The sequence below is a fragment of the Folsomia candida genome, unplaced genomic scaffold, assembly GCF_002217175.1.
Source record: "Folsomia candida strain VU population unplaced genomic scaffold, ASM221717v1 Fcan01_Sc004, whole genome shotgun sequence".
Taxonomy (NCBI): domain Eukaryota; kingdom Metazoa; phylum Arthropoda; class Collembola; order Entomobryomorpha; family Isotomidae; genus Folsomia; species Folsomia candida.
The window spans coordinates 3,147,009-3,169,959 of record NW_019091196.1 but is presented as its reverse complement, the minus strand read 5'-3'; the positions used below and the strand labels follow the sequence as shown (position 1 = coordinate 3,169,959).

At 35.3% G+C, this 22,951-nt stretch overlaps 3 protein-coding genes across 4 annotated transcripts; 2 read left to right on the top strand and 1 right to left on the bottom strand.

The window, feature by feature from the left end:
• The first annotated feature begins 2,285 nt into the window (after positions 1 to 2,285).
• Positions 2,286 to 3,434, top strand: LOC118435256. Its single transcript, XM_035850972.1, has 3 exons — positions 2,286 to 2,514; positions 2,590 to 3,077; positions 3,153 to 3,434. Exons 1-3 carry the CDS (start codon positions 2,286 to 2,288, stop codon positions 3,432 to 3,434), a joined length of 999 nt encoding a protein of 332 aa, XP_035706865.1.
• A 10,404-nt stretch (positions 3,435 to 13,838) lies between these two features.
• LOC110848716 (protein ERGIC-53) lies at positions 13,839 to 19,190 on the top strand. 2 transcript variants are annotated; one of them, XM_035851013.1, is made up of 12 exons: positions 13,839 to 13,995; positions 14,471 to 14,835; positions 14,914 to 14,970; positions 15,042 to 15,139; positions 15,203 to 15,372; positions 15,842 to 15,941; positions 16,017 to 16,140; positions 16,591 to 16,729; positions 16,800 to 17,026; positions 17,152 to 17,263; positions 17,472 to 17,556; positions 17,625 to 19,190. In XM_035851013.1, exons 2-12 carry the CDS (start codon positions 14,676 to 14,678, stop codon positions 17,844 to 17,846), a joined length of 1,494 nt encoding a protein of 497 aa, XP_035706906.1. In that variant the 5' UTR covers positions 13,839 to 13,995; positions 14,471 to 14,675; the 3' UTR covers positions 17,847 to 19,190. The 2 variants fall into 2 exon arrangements, with proteins under 2 accessions (XP_035706906.1, XP_021951686.1); XM_022095994.2 differs by lacking the exon at positions 13,839 to 13,995 and adding an exon at positions 14,050 to 14,254.
• A 271-nt stretch (positions 19,191 to 19,461) lies between these two features.
• On the bottom strand, positions 19,462 to 20,870 carry LOC118435277. The gene is made up of 3 exons (XM_035851014.1): positions 20,730 to 20,870; positions 20,352 to 20,663; positions 19,462 to 19,951 (listed from the first exon to the last, which is right to left on the bottom strand). Exons 1-3 carry the CDS (start codon positions 20,794 to 20,796, stop codon positions 19,488 to 19,490), a joined length of 843 nt encoding a protein of 280 aa, XP_035706907.1. The 5' UTR covers positions 20,797 to 20,870; the 3' UTR covers positions 19,462 to 19,487.
• Positions 20,871 to 22,951: the final 2,081 nt, after the last annotated feature.

The following is a 22,951-nucleotide window of genomic DNA, read 5'->3' as shown; positions in this document are numbered from 1 at the left end:
TGAACAAAATTTACATACACTTATTTTATCCACGAGAAAATATGAATTAGATAAAAATAGCACCGAGTTCTAAATTATGGATCAGATGAAGGTTATCAATACTTTACAACGCTTTCTACAAACACATAAACGCTTGACATTTAATATTAAGTATTTAGTATTTCGAAGTATTTAGCATGCATTTAATTAATTGCACTTTAAAGCTTAGAAAATCTGACCTGCATATGATCACAAAATTGGACTAGACGCTGAAGCTGTGTCCTCCCAGAGTTAAAATTGAATTCTCAGAAAATCAGAATTTCATTAAATTTCTAAATCAGGATTCCGTGTGAGGATTATTAACACCTTTTGTTTACTCAACCTTTTTTACCACAACCACATTAACATTTCGCATTTCAAAGTCAAGAAATATTTAGTGTGTATTTAATTAGTTGCACTGGACAGTCGGACGCTGTGTCCTCCCTGAAATAAAATTGAATTCTATTTTATCTAGCAGAAAATTAAAATTGCATTCAACTTCTAAATAAGGAAGAGATGCATGAGATATCTTTTAATAAATTTTGTCACCTTTTTATACACAGATACATTTTTGGCATCAAAATGACATATTTGCAAATGGAGAAATATTTAGCAGCCTGGACCAAATTAATCATTAAAGCTTAGAAAATGGATCGTAAAATTGTATCCGATTCGGACGTGGTGTAGCAAAATAGCATTCTTTTCTCGGGTATCCAGCAGAAAAGTCAAAATTGTATAAAAACTGGGCCGAACTTCTAAAGTATGATTGGACTTCGAATGAAAATATTTGGAACATGTTATGTTTCCCAATTTTACCAGTGTTTTTCATGCATATACATTTTTTACGAGACACTTATACATTCCTAAATGGAGAAATATTTAACAGGGTGCATTTAACTAATTGCACATTAAAACGTTTTTAAAAATGTATCATAACCCTGGACCAGAATCAGATGTGGTGTACTTCCAGAAGAAAAATTGCATTCTTTTTTATCAACAGAAGATTAAAATTGCACAAATGTTGTTCTGATTATGGGATCTCTTGTCCAAATTAAAAACCTTTTTTTACATGCACTCACATTTTTGACGTTCAACTGACACATTTCCAAATCCAGAAGTATTCAATAGCCGACATACAACTAATTGCATGTTAAACATTCAACTTTAGAAAATGAATCTTAACCCTGGACCAGGTTTTGATGTTCCGTCCTCCCAGAAACAATACAATTGCATTCATATCCAGCAGAAAATCAAAATTTCATTCAAATTACGTTGAATTTCTAAATTCTTTCTTTTTGCGGACACACCTTTTAGCCATTTTTGAACCATTTTTTTATGCACTAACATTTTTGACGTCGAACTAGCACATTTCCAAATCGACAAATATTTAGCAGCGTGAATAAAATTGGACATTTCAATTTTAAAAAACTGGACCGTATGCGGATTATATATATGTTTTTCACAAAAACTGTATGGAGCATGATTAAACCCGAGAAAGGATGGAATTTGTTATCCAAATTGATATCCTTTTATACATTTTCGACGTTAAACTTATACAAAATTGGACCAGCTTCGGCCAGATACGGTGTCTTCCCAGAGAGACAAAATTGCACTCCATTTTATCAGCAGAAAATGAAAATTGCCCTAAATTTCTAAATCCTGATGGAATAATTGATCCTTTTTAGAGCGTGAAGATTATTATCTTTTAATCGACTCCTCCAAACCCATTTTTACGCACACGTACATTTTTGACGTCAAGCCGCTTCTATTTACGAATCGAGAAATATTTAACATCGCACATCAAATTCCACAAAAATTATATTTCTTCTTCTTCCAACTACATATATCACTGTAATAACTGTTGTAGTGATTGATATCACGTAGTGTGTGCAGTCCCATATTTTTAAAGTGCATGCGCACAATGAAAAAGTAAGAAGAAGGAGCCCTACTTGCCACGTCGCGGGTCCGGTAATCTTCACTGTTGATTTCATGGTAGTGTTGTGCTGTCGCCATCTTAGCCCGTGAAAAATTGTAATTTTTTAAAGAAGATTTCCAGTTTCTTTTTCAACATAAGAGGTCCCATTCGGTCACCAGGTAAGTCTAGAGTAATTCCCATGAATTGAGGGTATTTTTATTTAGAAAATATAATTAATTGTGAAGAATTAAACAAAATAACTCCGAGCCACCTTGAAAAGGTGACGGAGACGTGGTGTCCCGCGCTGGCCCACATTAATTTTAATTTCCGATGTTTTTTGGTTTTAACAGCCATGTCGGATTATAACGAGTTAAAAGGTCAAGTAGAATCAATGTCCATATTTATTGCGACTCAGCAAAAAGAGCTGGATTCTTTGAAAGAAGCAGTAGGGAAGAATGATATTCCTCAAGGACAGACTCCAAAGGATAAGGGTTGGTCACTTGGTCTCTCAGACGAGGAGGACAATTCTCAGGAGAAGGAATCTGAGAATTTTGCAAATATGTTTCAAGATAAACCACATGGTAATAATATTGCACGAAAAATAAAATATAATTTTATCTCTAAGTTTAAAATCTAAGAATGAATTCATTAATTAGATGGTCAGGACGATAACGAGCTGGTAGAGATTATGAAAGATATTGAGGGCAGCATTGAATATGGTCCCGATCTGCTTCCACAAATCTCTGAGGGGTTTTCAAAAACAGTTAGTCGTCCTTTGACAAAGGAAACTGCCTCAAAACTCAAAGATCAGATAAAACTCCCGTCCAACTGCAAGGGTTTTGCTGTTCCGAAAATGAATTCTGAAATCTGGGCCCATTTACCTACGGGGGCAAGGCTGGCAGATATCCAAACTCAACAAGTTCAACAATCAATTAGCTTTGGTCTAATTACAATGGCCGAAATTGCAAATGAGGTTGCCACTCACTCAAATGAGATCCCTCAAGAGGTGAAGAAAAGGATTTTGAAATTAGCTATTGATGGAGGAAATATTTTGGGCGATCAGCTGCAGGCGAGCAATATGAAACGCCGTCAGGAAGTGAAAAAATTAATTAATCCAGAGTACAGTGCAATTTGCAACAAACAGGTGATTATTATTATTTATTTACTCAATATGTTACATCGTAATAATATTCTGCAATGAGAAATAATTGATAAACAGTTGCCAGTATCGGAATATCTTTTTGGTGACAATTTGAGCGAAACTTTAAAGACGTCAAAAGCAGCTTCAACTGTTATTCGATCGTCAATGACAAGGACTACTCGGTTCCGTCCATACAATTTCTCAAGAAATACCGGAAATTTAAACTTCCAACGCCCGTTCCCACGATTCCAGACCCATCGAGGGACGCAAGGGCAGTTTCGAGGTCAAACTCGGGGACGATTCAACCAGCGAGGATTCAACCGAGGAAATTATCCACAACGACAATTTCGACAACCATAAATCAAAATATTACAAATGAGAAGGCAGGTAGATTAAGATTTTATGTAGAAAATTGGAAAACTATAACTTCTGATGATTTTGTACTTAAGGCTATTTCGGGCTATAAATTAATATTTAATCACACACCTAGTCAGGCCAAAGAACCTAATATCCCTAAAATGAATGAAGTTGAATCAGGTTATATTGATTCATGTATTAATGAGATGGTTAGCAGTGGAGTTATTCAAATCTCTAAAGAAGGTCAATTTTTATCTAGCATTTTCACAGTTCCTAAACCAGACGGTTCTCGTAGGTTTGTTCTTAATTTAAAACTTTTAAATAATTTTATTCTGGTTGATCATTTCAAAATGGAAGATATAAGAACTGCACTCGCATTAGTGACACCAAACTGTTATTTTACCGTTGTTGACCAGAAAGATGCTTATTACATGATTCCAATGCATAAGAGTTCTAGGAAATTTTTGAAATTTCGGTGGAAAAGTATTCTATATGAATACTTATGTCTTCCATTTGGATTGTCATTAGCACCATGGCTATACACAAAGGTTTTAAAACCTGTTCTGGCTTATTTGCGATCCAGACTTATAGTTAACGTATCATATCTCGATGATTTGCTAACAGTAGGAGAAACATATGCAGAATGTCAAAGGGCTACTCAGATAACAATTTCATTACTTAAATTCTTGGGTTTGTCAATTAATGATGAAAAATCAAGATTGATTCCTTGCCAGAGAGTAAAATTCTTAGGTTTCTTAATAGATTCAGAATCAATGGAAATATCTTTACCGGACAAAAAGAAAACACGAGTATTAGAAAAATGTCAGGGTGTCATAAATATGAGTTCTGTTCCTCTTCAAAATTTAGCTGAGTTGATTGGTACATTAATATCATCGTGTCCGGGAGTAGAATACGGCCAAGTATACACTAGAAAGTTAGAAATGGAGAAAATTGATGGCCTTTTTATCTCAAATCAGAATTATAATCACAAGGTCACCATTTCTGATGAAGGAGTCGCAGATTTAAATTGGTGGATAAAGAATATTTCTCATTCTAGAAAGAAAATCAGGCAGGAAGCATATTTTTTAACCTTAACAACAGATGCATCTCTAACTGGCTGGGGTGCAACGACAGCAAGAAGATCAACTAGGGGTCATTGGAATTTCAATGAGGCTAAAAGGCATATTAACGAACTAGAGTTACTTGCAATTTATAATGCATTGCTGGCGTTGGTAGATTTTACAGATAAATCAGTTCTTATTAGGTCAGACAGCACCACTGCAATATCGTACATAAATAAATATGGGGGCTGCAGATCCTATCAATGTCAGGAGCTTGCAAAAATTATATGGCAGTGGTGTGAAAAGAGAAGAATTATAATATTTGCTTCTTACATTAGCACAAAGGATAATATTGTTGCTGATTCACTTTCACGTTTGGATATCGATAGTTATGATTTTAAATTAGGGGACAAATATTTTTATAATATTTGTAACAAATTAGGTAGCCCCGTAATTGATCTGTTTGCCTCCAATAAAACAAATCAATGTGCTCGCTTCGTTTCTTGGTTCCCTTGTCCGGACGCTGAATGGGTGGACGCATTTACTAAACCATGGGGAGAATTCTTTTTTGCATTTCCTCCCTTTAAATTACTCACTCGAGTTTTAAAGAAAATCAGGGAAGAGCATTGCCAGGGTATTGTAGTTGCCCCAAATTGGCCAAACCAACCGTGGTTTCCATTATTTCATAACTTAAAGATTTCAAAAATAATTATTATGAAACCTGCTAACGATCTTCTTTTTTGTCCATATTCTAATAGGAGTCATCCACTGAGTTTCAAGACAACATTAATGGCAGCACTATTGTCAGCCAATCATTTAAAATATTGAATCTGCCAGATAACGTCATTTCAATTCTAAAGTCATCATGTAGTGCCAGTACTTGGAAACAGTATGAATCTTCTCTTAAAAAGTGGATATCGTTTTGTAATGTTATGAAATGGAATGTATATGATAATGAATTGTCAAAATATTTGTCGTTCTTAGCTAACATGTACGAGTCAGGTTTAAGTTATGCTTCTATAAACACTGCTAGATCAGCTTTGTCAGCAGTTTTTCCCGATATTGATAATTGTAAAATAGGCGAACATAGGTTAATTACTCAGTTTATGAAGGGTATTAGTAAGTTAAGACCGCCCACACCTAAATATTCATTAACATGGGATTCCAGTAAAATGCTCGATGTGTTGAAATCATTAGATAGTGAAACAATTCCATTACGAGAGTTGACTCTTAAGGTATTAGCATTATTAGCGTTAGTTACGGCTCAAAGAGCACAAGTGTTTTCACAAATACAGATACACGACATTTTATGGGGAGATCCAATTCAAATCAAGATTCCTTCAATTCTAAAAACAACTACGATAAAAAATCCGAATCCAATTTTAATCATCCCTTCTTTCGAGAACAAAAGTTTGTGTCCGATTTTCAATTTGAAAATGTATGTAGAAAAAACTAAAATATTGAGAGGAGAAAGTGCTAATTTATTCATATCTTTTGTTTCTCCATACAAACCGGTCACATCTCAGACCATTAGCAAATGGTTATGTAAAACTTTAGATATGGCTGGAGTTGATTCAAGTATTTATACAGGTCACAGTTTTAGGCACGCTGCGACCTCAAAGGCATCAAGTCGTGGGGTAAATGTTGATGCCATTTTTCAAAGAGTTGGCTGGAGCAATCGTTCAAATGCATTTGCTAAACATTACAATAAGAAAATAGATGACAGAACCACTTTTGCAAATTCTTTGCTAAGTAATTAAATTAAAATAATGATATAATATTTAAGTTTGTATTTACATATGTAACAGGTCAAGGATGCACAGCAAATTATTTGGTAGTAAAAACTGTTTAAACAAGTTACATATTTGTTCGGTTTTTTATTTTTTCGAATTTCATATTTACTTTAAACAACTACAACAGTTATTACAGTGATATATGTAGTTGGAGGAAGAAGAAATATAATTGTGGATTTTGCGAGGGCGGCCGTAGGCCGCGTGAAACAAAATCAAGATTATATGATTCTTCCGGAAACGGAATATATCACTGCCCTCCATCCCTCCCCCACTAATTAAAATATGAAATTCGGTGACTTTGAAATAGTGAAGATTACCGGACCAGCGACGTGGCAAGTAGGGCTCCTTCTTCTTACTTTTTCATTGTGCGCATGCACTTTGAAAATATGGGACTGCACACACTACGTGATATCAATCACTACAACAGTTATTACAGTGATATATTCCGTTTCCGGAAGAATCATATAATCTTGATTTTGCTTCACGCGGCCTACGGCCGCCCTCGCAAAATCCACAATTAACTCTCTATTTGCCTAGCAGGAAATCGAAATTGCATAAAAAATGCATTGCCTTCTAAATCATGATTTAACTTAAGATAATACTTGGAACTAATCTTTTACTCAGGTTAATAACCTTTTTTGCGTACACATTCGTTTTGACGTTGAGGTGCTACATTTACAAATCGCAAAGCATTTAACAGCATTTGCACACTTAATTAACTGCGCATTGAAAAGTTTAGAAAATAGACCGTAAATCTAATAAACCCTCCAAACGAATGTAACTGGTGCACTCAAAAGTCAAGAAATATTTAGTGTGGATTTAATGAATTGCACTTTAAAGTTTAGTAAATCAGAATTGCATATTTGTCACAAAAGTATACCAGACGCGGACGCTGTGTCCTCCCGGAAGTAAAATTGAATTATATTTTGTCCAAAAATTGCAATAATAATTAAAATTGCAAATAAAATTGCATTCAACTTCTGAAATTTCGAATATAAATAAGTCGAATAGGAAATTTCGAATATAAATAATGAAGACAAAGAGTTATCTTATCTTTAAAGCAATTTTATTAACTTTTAAAATACACACAAATTTTTGGTGCCGAACTGATACATTTCCAAATCGAGAGATATTTAGAAACGCGAATTAAATTGAACATTAAAAAAGCTTACTATTAGAAAATGGACCGCAAAATTGAGCCAGAATCGGATACGGTGTCCTCTCAAAGACAAAACAGCATATTATTTTATCCATCAGAAAATCAAAATTTCATTGAACATTTAAATTAATCATGAATTACACAGAGCTTGTCATCTAATGTCCAACTTTGGGACCTTGTTTTTGCACGGATACACATTTTCGACGTGGAACTGATACATTTACAAATTTAGAAAATTTTACCAGAGTGCATTCATTTATGCAAAAATGTAGTGTAAAACTGGACCAGATTTGAATGCGAATTGGGTGTCCTTCCAAAAACAAAATTATACTCTGTTTTATCAACAGAAAATTAAACTTTCATAAAACTTACATTGAATTTCTGAACTATGATTGAACTTCTTGACATCTGCTTCCTGCATGGTGAACTAATGAATCTTTTAATTAATTTTATAGCGGTTTTAGCATACATATGCAGTTTTGACGTCGAACGGATACATTTCCAAATCGACAAATATTTAGTCGCGTGCCAAACTTGACCATAAAAGTGGTCCAGATTCGGACGTGGTGTCATCCCAGGAACAAAATCGCATTTTACGTTATCCAGCAGAAAATCTAAATCGCATAAAAAACTGCGTTGAATTTCTAAATCATGATCGGACTTCGGATGAATTTTTCGAAATTGCGCAAAAAATGCATAGAATTTCTAGATCCGATTCCGATTGACGACTTCGACATCTTATACCAACTTTTCCGTTTTACATGCACACATATTTTAGACGTCGAAATATTTATGTAGCAACGCGCATAAAAAGGGAAATTAATAAGTTTAGAAAATTGGTCTTAAATATGAACTATTTTATCAACAGAAAATCTAAAATTGCGTGCAAATTAGATTGAATATTTTAGTCATGATTGAAATTATGGGAAACTTTCGTCATACCTTTTAATCAATTTAATACCAATTTTTAATATGCATCACATTATTGACTTTGAACTGACACATTTTCAAGTCTGCCTGGCCTGTTTGCAAAACACCTTTAAGCAAATCCACCTGGAACCGCGTTGTCTTCCTCACAACAGAAAATAAAAATTGCACAATAATTGCGTTGATCATTTAAATCATGACTGACACAAAACATCGATCTGTTATCCAACTTTAAAACCTTTTTTTAAGTGCACACACATTTTCGGCGTCGAACTTACATTTCCAGATTGAGAAATATTTAACAGCCTAAATTAACTTGACATTAAAACTGCTTACGATTAGAAAACGCATCAAAATTGAACCAGAATCGGATACGTTATCCTCCTCAGACAAAAAATTACATTCTAGTTTATCAAAACTGTACAAAATTCAAAATTTTGTTGACCATTTAAATCATTACGGCATACAAAACATCGTATTTGTCTTCCAACTTGTAACCTGTTTATTTACAACTTTTTTACATGCATGTAAAAATGTGCATGCACATTTTTTGACGTGAAAGTGATCGTTCACCAATTCGATATTTTGCTGCAGAACTGTTGTCCTCTCACCCTCACAAAGAAGATTGCATTCTGTTTTATCAGAAGAAAATCCAAATTACATACTAATTGTTTGGTCATTTAAATCACAACACGAGAGAAACTCCCATCTTTTATCCAACTTTTTTATATGCACATATACTTTTCACGTCGATCTGATACATTTTCATAATGAGAAATACTAAACAGTATTTAAAGGGTAAAACTAGTGGTCTCAACGGTCCGGTTCGGTCTTGTTCTTGGAACCGAACCGGTAAGGAACCGAGAACCGAACCGGCTTTGCAGGCCCAACCAGTAGTGTTATGATAAGATGGAATAGCTGCATTAAAAACAACACTACCTGACGTATTTGTGCTGAGTAGTGTTTATCTTATGTACAAGTTTATAAACAAGTCCGCAAACTGAGTTAAAAAATTCGGTCCGCCCGGTAATAAAAGTTCGGTTCGGTTCTCCGTATTGAAGTTCCGGTTCCGGTTCCGTTCCGTCAGGACCGAGAATCGTTGAGACCACTAGGTAAAACAGAGATCTTTTTATCAATTTAACGAAATGCTTTTACATACACATAAGCTTTTTATGTCGAACTGCTACATTTACAAATTAAGAAATATTTAGCAGCGTGGATTTAATTAATTGTGCATTAAATAGTTCAAAAATGGAATGAGACGTAAAACTGGACGAGATGCGAACGGGGTGTTCTCCCAGAAGCAAAATTACATATTGTTTTATTTGTCCAGCAGAAAATCAAAATTGCCAAAAAATTGGATTGAATTTCTAAATTATGAATCGTGATTAAGTAAATACATTGCAGACACATTGACATTGACGGTGAACATATCTTTTAATCAACTTCACGCACATTTTTACATGCACACACACATTTGACGTTGAACTGCTACATTTACAAATTGAGAAATATTTAGCAGCATACATTTAATTAATTGGTCATTAACCAGTTTAAAAAATTGGCCAGATTCAGATGTGGTGTCCTCTAAAAAGAAAATTGTATGTATGTACTATTTTATCTGCAGAAAATCTGATAAATTGCATACAAATTACGCTGAATTTCTAAATCATGATGATCATGATTGAACTTATAGGAACATTGGGGAACAAAATTGCATACTACTTATTTTACCCACGAGAAAATATGAATTGGGTAAAAATAGCTTCTAAATTATGATTGATCACGTGAAGATTTTCAAAACCTTGCAACCAACATCACAACACTTTTTACAAACACGTAAACATTTGACATTTCAAAGTCAAGAAATATTTAGTGTTCATTTAATTAATTGCACTTCAAAGTTTAGACAATCAGAATTGCATATGGATTACAAAAGTAGACCAGACGCTGTGTCCTCCCGGAGTTAAAGTTGAATTCTATTTTATCTAGCAGAAAATCTAAATTTCGTTAAACTTCTAAAATTTAAACTCTACATATGGAAAACCAAGAGATTATGATATCTTGTAATCAATTTAATTTAATTTAAAATCTTACAGGCAACTGCGAATCCTACCTGATTCAGTATTTGGCATATATTATTCTCACAATGGAGGTCTCCCAACGTATGCTCACAGATTTGGACCAAACTAGTGTCAATCGATCACAAATATAATTAGTATGAAATTTGCAAATGGAACTATCTGCCAATGCGCAGGTTTGGCGGAGATATTTGCATTCAAAGCAGAAAAAATGCGCAGGAAATTTGGAAAATGAAAAATATGCCAGCCTTTTGGTGCGTTTTCTCCTCTTTTTATGCAAATATCTCCGTCAAACCTGCGTATTGGCAGATAGTTCCATTTGCAAATTTCATACTAATTATATTTGTGATCGATTGACACTAGTTTGGTCCAAATCTGTGAGCATACGTTGGGAGACCTCCATTGTCAGTATTTTACAATTTGACGTTAAAATCTTGAAATCTCAAAATTTTGTCAATATCATTGTTTTTCTTTGCTCAATGTTATCCTGATTTTGATAAACACAAAAAAACCTAGACAAATACATAACAACAAAAATGAAAATTTCATAGTCCAAGAGGTTTTACATTTTGGAAAAATTGCATAAACCAGTTAAGCGTTCGTAAAAATTGTATTTAATTCTTTTAACCTGCATTCAAATTTCGGGGTCGAAGTAATACATTCTCAAATCTGAAAGCATTTATAAGCGGACATACAATTAATTACACATCAAAGTTTTAAATAATTGTTAAAACTGAACCAGAAATGTGAATGCGGTCCCAGAGACAAAATTGAATTCTTGAGTATTTTATCCAGCAGAAAATTAGAATTGCAAAAAAATTGGATCGACTTCTAAATTATGATTGATCAGATGAAGATTTCATTTCAATCAACTGTACAACCATTCTTACAAACCCACAAACTTTTTGCTTCTAACTGATGCATTTCCAAATCGAGAAATATTAAGCAACGTCCATCAAATTGGACATTTTATGGTAAAACCTAAGGCGGATGAGGTGTTATCCCAGAGACAAAATTGCATTCTAATTTATCTATCCATCCAGCACAAGATCAAAATTTCATATAAAATACCATTCAGATTTTATACCATGATTGAAATAAAGTGATTTTTTTATTATGCTAAATATCAAATTTTTAGTAACTCCCAATTTTATACAGATACAGAATTGAAAAATATATAATGCAAACTCTGTACCTAAAAAGATAGACCCGACCTTAATTTGCCAACCTATTGTAATTATCTGCAAATAAATTTGCAAATATAATAATTACGTGTTTAATAATTAGAGACACTTTATTTAATCAGTAGAAAATGAAAATTGCATTAAAATTGAATTGAACTTAAAATCATATTTAAATTTGAACTTAGGACTAGATTATCTGTTCATCAATGTTAACCTTTTTTATACACACATCCATTTTTGCCGTTGAACTGATACATTTCCAAATCGATAAATATTTAAAACCTTGAATTTACAATTAGTTAATTGCATATTACTAATTAAAGTTTCGAAAATGTATCCTGAAACTAGACCAGATGTGGTGTCCTTTCAGGAACATAATTCAGCACTCGTTTACTACCGGAGGATCAAAATTATATGAAAATTACCCACAATTTCTAAATCATGATTGAACTTCGAAACTCCTGCCATGCAACCTTTTAATCAATTATATACTAATTTTTTACATACACAAATATTTTAGACGTCGAACTTATACATTTCCAAATCGAGAAATGTTTAGCAGTGCATGCATCAAATTATACATACAAAGTTTAGAAAATGCATCATAAAATTTGACCTGGTGTCCTAACAGAGCCAAAATTGCGTTCTGTTTAATCCAGCAGAAAATCAAAATTGCATAAAAACTGAATCGAATTTTTAAATCAGGACTGAACTTATGATGATGAGGGAGTTTACCTATTATTTAATTAACTTCATACCCGTTTACATGCGCATACACTTTTGACGTCGAACTCATCCATTTCCAAATAGGAATATTTACGTAATGTATCAAATTCGACATTACAGTTTAGAAAGTCAGTTAATTAATTTATAATTATGTAAGCATAATCATGTACTTAATCATGGTTCGCAGCAAATTATTAAAATTGCATTCTGTATTGTATTATCCAACAGAATATCAAAGTTGCACGCAAACAACGTTTAATATCTAAATCAGGACTGAAACTATGAAGACTCTCATCTTTTAATCAAATTTATACTATTTTTACGTACACATACACTTTTGACGTCGAACTCATCCATTTCCAAATTGAGAAATATTTATGTGACAGTCAGTAATGCACCAAATTTGCCATTGAAATTTAGAAAATTATTCATTCAGTTAAATAATTTACAATTAAATGTAATCATGTAGTTAATTATTTGTCAAGGTCAAGACTGTATTACACAAATAATGCATAGAATAAGCGTGAACTAAATAAGTTACAGGTTTATTATTAAACTTAAACCGGGAATAAATATATATTTATGTATCGAACTTGTCATTAGAAAATGATGCAATTAATTTGCAATTAATAATTAATTACAATTATTGCAATCATGTAATTAATCATTTGTAAAAGCTCTATTGAATAAATGATTAAATCGAGAAATATTTAGCAGTGTACATTAAATCGAATCCTTAAAGCTTAGAAATTGCATGTTATTTAATTAATGTGATGTAATTAGTTATTTGTCAAAACCCTACATATTAAATGATGCATGAAGTAAATAAGTTATCGATTCATTAAAATTAAATGCATGCATGCATATTATACGTATTCAAATGTATCAAATTGCACATAAAAAGGTTAGAAAATGCATCCTAAAATTGGACCAGATGCAGACGTGATGTCATTCCAGAGACAAAATTCCATTCTATTTTTTTCAGCAGAAAATCAAAATTGCATAAAAATTGAATTTGATTTAAAATCATTATTGAATTGGAATCTAAAATTATCTTTTTATTAATTTTTTGTACACACATCCATTTTAGACGTCGAACTGGTACATTTCTAAGTTAAGAAATATTTAGCAGCAGACATTTTGCAAAAATTTGCACTTGCACTTGACAAAATTGCAAACAATCGCTATCTTTTTCATCAACTTTATAACGGTTTTTACATTCACAGATACATTTCCAAACCAAAGGGTGGACCAAATCGGACACTAAAGGTTACAAAACGCATTACTTTAATTAATTTAGAATTAATTGTAATTAAACTCTATTAAATAATGCGTGGGCTAATTAATTTATCGATTCAGTACAATTAAATGCATGCATTTGCATATTATGTAAATGTGTACATAATATATCGCACAATAAACTCGGTCGGGGCAACGTGGCTGGTTTTGTAAAAGCTACACGTGTCAAAATCCCAAATCCTGGTAAAGCTTGAATTCAATGTGTATAATATGCAAATGACAGCACACACACCGAACCGACCGACCAGTTGGACAACACTTGACAAAATATTAATTTAAACACTGCTAGTTTAGTTTAGTGAGCCATTAAAGTTTAATGGTTTAATTGGATAAGGTGAGTGATTGACTTGGTAATAAAGGGGATTAGTTAGTTTGTACATGCATTATTTTGGCCGGTTATGTGTTTTGGGAGAGAATTTATAGTTTTAAGGTTACTTTCTATTCTAACGGTGAAAGTTTTGACTGAATTTTAATATAGTTAGTAGTTACAAGATATTTAAGATGACGATGACGAACCAGAGTTAAATATAATTGTGGAAATGTTATGTAAAGTTTTATGAAAGGGAGACCATATGTCGATCGTTTGGTTTTTGGTAAAATGAATTTTTATTTGAATTTTTAAAATTGAGGTTTTAGACAGTTTTTTGAGGTGATAAGAACATTTAGGTGGATAAGGTGAAAGGGAGGTTATCAAATTACTTGTAGTTTATTTATATGAACGATTCTTTAACTTTTGGTTTTGTTTTAAAAGGTTTTGTTTTAATCATTATTGAAAGCCACTAATAAACCTTAATCTTCACTTTTTGCAGAATTCAGAAAGATAAGTGACACGATTATTTTGGGTTTCGTCTTATCCTCGTCCATCTACACCGCGTATGGTCTGGTCCTACTAAACGAGAATAAGTCGACGTGGCAAAGTAACAATTAAATACATTCCACTCCACCGGACCGGACTTTCATTCCTTGCCCTTCTGTCTGGATAGTTAGTTATCTCCTCCGATAAGCCAAACCAAGATGGATCCCTCTCCCATCGTGATAACCTTTGCCGCCTTCTTTCTCCTCGCCACAGTCTCCGGACAAGAACCGTTTCGCCGCTTCGAGTACAAATATTCTTTCAAGCCACCCTACCTTTCACAAAAAGATGGCACCGTTCCATTCTGGGAGCATAGCGGAAGTGAGGAGCGATTAGCCCTTATCAAACAATTGATAACCCCAGTAATTTAATAAATGTTGTTCTTCAATTTGTTCACAGACGCCATCGCTAGCGAAGAAAACTTGAGGATAACGCCAAGTTTAAAGAGCCAAAAGGGTAAGAAACCCGTTGCATTTAGTAGTTTAGGCTTATCTAGTCACTAATTATGCTTATCTTAACACTTTTAGGCATGATATGGTCCAAACTTCCAACCGCATTTGAATGGTGGGAAGTCGAGATATTATTCAGAGTGACGGGGCGCGGAAGGATAGGAGCGGATGGGCTGGTATGGCGAAAATGCGGATAAATGGTTATCATGATGATAAGTTACATCTTTTGTTTTGTTTAGGCGTTCTGGTTTACGGAGCAGAAAGGTGTGGAAGGACCAGTATTCGGAACGTCCGATAAATGGGTCGGGCTCGGTGTCCTCTTCGACACGTTCGACAACGACAACAAGCACAATAATCCGTACATCATGGCCATGGTCAATGACGGCACGAAGGCGTACGACCACCAAAAGTGAGTCTGGTGTAATAAGCGGAAGTGTGAACTGTTTAGCAGACGTGTGGGAAATAGTTTGTAAAAATACAGTATTTTGAGCTCCGTTGTTCCCAGGGTTTGGATTTCCGGGACTGTTACACCCACAAAAAGAGGAGGATCTACATGGGAATACAAGTCATGCGAAAATAAGGCTTTGTGAAGAAATTAACTATTTATCGCTGTCAAAATGCTTTATTTTTACAAAATCGTGAGAACAATGTATTTTGACAGCGATAAAAAGTTAAATTTCTTCAGGAAACATGTATTTTCGTATGACTGTTGTATTCTTCATGCAAATTATCACGTTTTTGGGGGTGTAACAACCCCGGAAATCCAAACACTGGGAAGAACGGGGCTCAGAATACTGTATTTTGACAAAATATTTTGTACCCAATTTCTAAATAGGAATTTTTTTAATTGCTAATTTTAACCCATAATTTATTTCCAGTGACGGCTCCACCCAACAATTGGCCGGATGTTTGCGCGATTTTCGTAACAAACCGTTCCCCGTGAGGACGAAGGTCATGTATTACAAGAATGTCCTCTCGGTATGTGACCAGACCTTAACTCACACGTTATCCCGACACTTGACAAACCTTAATTTGTACCCTTTGTTTGGTTAGATATTCATCAACAACGGGATGTCCAACAGCGACACGGACTATGAACTTTGTCTCCGCGCGGAAAATGTGTTCCTCCCGAGTCGCGGATACTTTGGTCTCTCCGCCGCCACAGGAGGACTTGCTGGTGGGTTGGGTAGGGAATTATCGGGGGTGTTATTTCTTGTTATACAGTGACCTGCATGGATTTTGGGTCATTGTTTCATTTTACAAACCAGTTTTTGCATGAATAATGCTTGTTTTATAGGAATAATTCTCTAAAAAAAATAAGAATTCGATTAATTAATCCACATCATAATTAATTAACGGGCTAATTTTACCTGTATGGATTTTGGGTAATTGTTTCATAGATTTTCCACTAATTGTTCGCTGATTCTCTAAAAATTATAAAAATTCGACCAATTGATCCAGTCTATCAATCATGCTAATTAGTTAACTGGTTAATTACCTGTATGGATTTTTGGCCATTGTTTCATTTTACAACCCAGTTTTTCTTTATGAATTGCTCGCTGATTCTGTTCAAACATAAAAATTCTATTAATTGATCATGCTAATTAGTTACTTCGCTAATTGTTAGATGATCACGACGTTCAAAAGTTCATGACGTGGAGCCTCCTCCTCGACTCTGCCACGTACGGCGACGTGACCGCCGAACAGCAAAAGTTTGACCAAGAGTTCAAGCAATATCAAGACCAGTTGGATAAGAAGAAGGAAGAGTGAGTAGAAATTTTCGTCAAATTAATGTGGTCCTTAATTTGCATATTATTCTACTTCCTGTCATCTCAGGTATCACAAAGAGCATCCCGACGCCAAGAAGGAGAAGGATGACGACGACTGGTTTGAGGAGGAGCAGATTCGCGAACTCCGCCAAATCTTTCAAGGCCAATCTGAACTGCGGGGACTGGTGCAAACGTTGAGCAGGAAGTTGGACGAGATTGTAGGCCGACAAGAGACAACGATTTCGCTCGTCAGTTCATTCCAAGGACAGGGAGCGATTGGTCATATTCCTCAAGGTCAGAAAGGAGAAGAAATTTTTGGGGAAATTTTGTTATAAAAATTTCAGTCAAACCTTTCATCGTTTTTAGTGTCAATTTTCTGCTAAAAATTCGCAAGCTAATCATTTACTTCGTAATCACAGGTCAAATTCCAATGCAGCCACCAGCGGTTGGAGGTGGAGGCATGGCGCGTCACGAGGTGGACAACATGCTCGCGGCGAGTCGAGAACTATTGACGTCGACGAGAGACATCAAGTAAGTCGTAATAAATATGTAATAAAATTCTGTGAATATCGACGCGGAAATCCTCAATTCGTGCCATGTTTGCAATTCGATGCGAATTTCACTTATCAAAACTGTTAAAATTTTCAAAACCAAATCTTTACCAAGTTCTTCTAGTGTAGAATTTTTCAAATTTTGAAAATCTGTGTCTAAACATTTTTAATTACTCTCATGATTTCAGAACCCTCTTGCAAACAATGTCCGCCAATAATGGGGGCAAACCTGCCAGCTATGGAAATATAGACATTACCGGATCAGTCAACGAGGTTATTATCATCGTCACGCTTATCATTACAACGTTACCTTATCCGTTATTAACTCTGTATTATTACAGCTTAAGGACGGGATCAACACTCTCAAACGTGACGTGTCCGCCGTGTCGCAGCGCGTTCATTCGGCCCCCGTGGGGACCGGAGCATCCGGTCAGATGGGAGGCTGTCCGAGCTGCGTCTCCACCACGGTCGTCGTCGCCATGGGCTTCGTCCAAATGGGCGTCATCCTCGGCTACCTTTTGTACAAGTCGAGCAAGGAAAATCAAGCCAAGAAATTCTATTAAGCCAAGACTATTTTTAATCAGCTATTAATTAGTTAACTAATTAATTAGGCAATTAATTTGTGTACTTAATTAATCGAGAGGCACTGGCGACGCGACGTAACGATTATGATTCTTCATCATTTTTTTATCAGTAGTGTAAAATTTTTGCTGTTTCCGTTCTTTTTTTGTGATTTTTTGATTTGACTGAAGTAACATAAGATACATAGAATTATCTTGCGATGCGGTAGCTATAAATGTTAAGATACGGTATAAGATAAGCTACATAATTATTAAGATAAGGTTAAGCGCAGATATTGTAACAATCAGTTGCAAAATGAAGGGAGTTCACCCAATCATCACATAAACTAGAAGCTGGGACTGAATTTCTTCTTATAAAATGAGAGGAATTTCGACCAGTTGTTAGTTAATTGCATTTCAATTAGGATAATTATTTAGTTAATTAATTAATTAATCCATTCTCGTGCTCAGTACATAAATATAATTGGGATAAATTAGAGGAAAGATCTTAAGTATTTGCGATCTTCATTAGGTAATTACAGTCCCGCTCAAAATATTCTTTAATTTGATAAGTGTAAATGTAATTAAATGTATATTAAATTAATTAATTGGTAAATATGCTAATTAGGAATTATTTATAATTTGCATAAATATTTACGGAGGAGAGTATACTTCCAGTCAGAATTGTGTATTTAATTACTTTTTAATTAAATTATATAAATGAAGGAAGGGGTGCATGCTGCATTTTGTTTTATTTTTTATGGTGGTGTGGTGCTTAGTTATTTTAATTGAGGAGATAATTCAGGTAAATATAAGTATAATTAATTAGAAATATTTAATTGTAATTAATTAATTTCTGGGACAGAATCTAATCGAATCCAATATGGGCAAGTTAAACACGATATTATAAATAATTGCATGCAAAACAAATCATGGTTGTTGTAAAAAAAATGTCGAGATAGTTTTAAGAGTAATTAGTTAATTGTGAGGCTATATATATAAAATTAAGTTATTGATATGGTACATAAGCAGGGACTAAAACTTTAGAATTTGCATAATGTGGAGGCGGGCAATTATAAATTAGATTTAACTAATTAAATAATTAAAATGAAATTAAGAGACTGACGACTGGCTCATCAGTTTTGCTAATTAATAATTCTGTATCAATTTAAAATTCAAAATTGTCACGACTTTTGTCCTGCATTTTCCAAGAGTAAGATTTTTAATCCAGTTAAATTTACAGTTAATGTTTAACCTTTTCTGTGCATAATAATTAATTCATATTAATTATGTACATATATCAAGATAAAAGCTGAATAAAAATGTGACGTGATGACTATAAAATTATGGAAATTATTCTTAATATGCAAATTTATGTCAAAATGTCATTACAAATAAAATACTGCGAAAAAACAGCGTCCTCGTCACTTTCATCAATAGTGACTAACCTCTCGTATAAAATATGTAGATTATCCATGCAAATTTATGCAAATTTATGACAAAATTTCATCACAAGTAAAATAATGCAGCTAAAAAACAGCGTCATTGTCACTTCTTTCGTCAACAACCCTTTCTGAGCTTTCACAAATTCATCATATTACATGATGCATATAAAATATGTAAATTTTATCACATTATGCAAATTTATTTCAAAATTTTTAAAAATATTTTCACAAATAAAATACTGCCAAAACATATCGTCATCGTCACTTTTTTCGTCAACAACGGTCTCTCCGCCGCCGACTGACCTCTCACAAATTCACCCCCCTCGTCTCCCCCTTCTCCCCCATCGTCATCCTCATGGAGCGACCTCTCCCAGTCGGCCACCTGCTCGGAAATCATGCCCAGCACGCGGGTCGCGTTCTCATTGCAAAAATCCCTCCCACATCCGCAAACTATGGCCGAAAAGAAGTCAATCTTTGTCCTCGATTCATCCAGCAACGTATCTCGGCCATGAATCCAGTTGTGTTTCGCCAAATCGGAGAAGTCGATACATTTCTGACCGCGGGGAAAGTCGTCACGACATCGGCGAAAGAGGCGCAGCGTGGAGAAAGAATTCCCATACGTGGTGGAGGTAAAGATCACTTTGTACGCCTCGATTTTACAGCCTATTTATTTAAAAAAATACGAAAAATGGAGGTATGCTCTCCGATTTTGAGGGAACTAGTGTCAATTGATGACAAATTTAATCAGTATGAAATTTGCGAAAGACACGATTTCTCAATGGGCACGTTTGGCAAAGATATTTTCTCCCGAAGGGGAGAAAACGCGTCTCAAGGTCGACAAATTTTACACTTTCCAAGTTTACGGTTCATTTTCTCCTCTTCGGATGCAAATATCTCTGTCAAACGTGCAATTGTATCATATCTTCCGCAAATTTCATACTAATTAAATTTGCCATCGATTGGCACTGATTTCCCCAAAATCGCATACGCTGGAAGACTTCTATTGTTTGAAACGTCACAATTATCACATTTTAAGGCACATTTTTGTATTAATTATTCTTACCACGTGGACAATCTTCCACATATGGCGACGTATTATTCAGTGCCTGTGCAGAACTCTGAACATTACTTTCGCCCAGGGAAGACTGATTCTTTTCCATCTTTGTTCCTGCCCTCGGCCTCTCGGCGTTCTCCCATCGGCCACAAAGCGGAACTTCGTTGGGCGGATAGAGATGTGGGAGCGGGTCGATAAACGGTGGCGCAGGCGGGATAGAGGAGTGGAGGAAGGGCGACGGCGTATTCGAGGCGGGGGCCGTCGTTGGGTGAAAGTAAGGAATTTCACCGTCCTGAGAAAAACACGAGATGCATTGGACCCCTAAAAAATAGTCAGATTAATGATTTCATGAATTGAAATTGTAAATATGTCGCAGGGGTCACATACCGGAAGTGAGGTCAACATTTGTACACGTGACGAGAAATAAGGTCGTCATTGCAAGAAGGTCCATCATACCGGAAACGTGGCGATTCTTCAGAAAAATCCTGTAGCGTCGTCATCTCTGTGTCATTTGTAAATAGAAATTTTTGAGGGATTAATTTTTGTGTAGATTAAATCACACTTTTTTCTATCGCTGAAAAAACTATAACGACATTTTTGTGGAAAAAATGGAAAAAATTAGCACGCGGCTACTCAAACTCTCCTCCCACTCAGCCTTTTTCCTTCTCCGTGCCTCCATCTCAACACCTCGTCTAATATACTTTCTCCGCTGTGCACCGACATGGAGAAGATTTGACGCCCTTACTCTTTATGATGCCAAATTAAAAAATGCTATGGAGGGAATCATCAACTGTTCCCTTTCCCCTCAATCCTGGTTACAGTCCTCTCTACCCGTCAACAAAGGTGGTCTTGGGGTCAGACACGCTATAGATGTGGCGATTCCGTGCTTTCTAGCGTCTATCTATAGCTCCCTGCCTCTTGCGGAACGCCTACTTCCACCACATTTACATGGCATCGATACCGCCATCCAAGAAGGAGAGGAACGCTGGAAATCACTTGGTTCATCGCCACTTCCTCCACTCGAGATACGAGGTATCCAGGCAATATGGGAAATACCACAACAGGAAGGTGTAATCAATCACCTCACAACTAATGCGACTACATTAGAAGACAAAGCCCGCTATCACGCCATGTCACAACCCAATGTTGGAGCGTGGCTCAACGCTATCCCCTCTCCTCAACTCGGCACACATCTTCCTAATGAGACGTTTCGCATCGCCGCCGCTCTTCGACTAGGCTGTGACATCTGCCAGCCCCACAAATGTTCTTGTGGTGAACAAGTGTCCACGAAAGGCTATCATGGTCTCAGTTGCAAAAATAGTGCTGGACGTCACTCCCGTCATGCCGCAGCCAACGATGTCATCGCCAGAGCCCTCAGATCTGCAGGAGTCCCTATAATTAAAGAGCCAGCCGGGTGTGCCCGTGAAGATGGGAAACGTCCAGATGGTCTCACACTTATTCCATGGGCAAGAGGAAAATCGGTAGTGTGGGACTTCACGTGTTCCGATACATTTGCACCATCGTACCTCCCACAAACTAGTATTCGCCCAGGAGTAGCAGCTGAGAAAGCAGAGGACCGGAAGAAGAAAAGATATGAACAACTTATGGACAGTTTCCTTTTTGTCCCAATAGCCATCGAAACAACAGGGATTTGGGGTAAAGATGGCTTGTCATTTATTAAAGAAATCGGGTCCAGAATCACAAACATCACAGAAGAGAAGAGGGCGACATTCTTTTTATTGCAGAGAATGAGTATCACTGTTCAAAGAGGGAATGTAGCATCCATTTTAGGATCCCTTCCAAAAGGACACAAGCTGGAGGAGATATTTATGTTATAAAGAATTTCATTTATATATCTATTGTAGTTATGCTAATATTATGGATGTAATAAGGAGCAAACATATTAAAATTTGATGATTTTACATCTCTACATATTTCAAAAAAATAAAAAATGCTTTCCAACATTTTTGTCGTTAAAATTGACGCCAAAGTCACCTATTACGCCATGAATTTTAATTCCTAAAACTAAAATTTCCTTCTAAAAAGAATATATTTCTATAATAGAAATTCTATTTATGATGCATATAATAATGAGCATTTTGTGTTTTAATTTCTTTGTAACTGACGAACAACGGCTTGTGTTTCGCGTCTTGCGGGTTTGTCATTTGTTGCAATTCTTGCAATCCAAAGCAAGCCAACGCAAGAAAATTTCTTGAAGGTGCAAGAAACTGCATGAAAGTGCAGAAAAGTGCATAAGAAAGTGCAAAAACGTGCAAAAAACTGCTAAAAGTACAAGAAATATGCGCCATGTAGCCACGCGTCTTATGAAGTTTGCGCTGCGGGGTGAAATTTCTTGCGCCTCGCCTTTCTCACAGGCCAAAATATTTCCCTGCAAGAAACCACTTTCTTCCCGTTATTTCTTGCACCTGAAACACTGCGTTTAGCATCGATCGTCATCATTGTCATCAAAACCATACTACAATGTAAAGAAATTCGTGCGTATGTAAAACTTACATACGCACGAATTTCTTTCATGTTTATTTCCCAATGAAAGTTAAGGCTTGCCATTTTATTTCTGCAAATAACGACATGAAATCAAGGGCATTTAA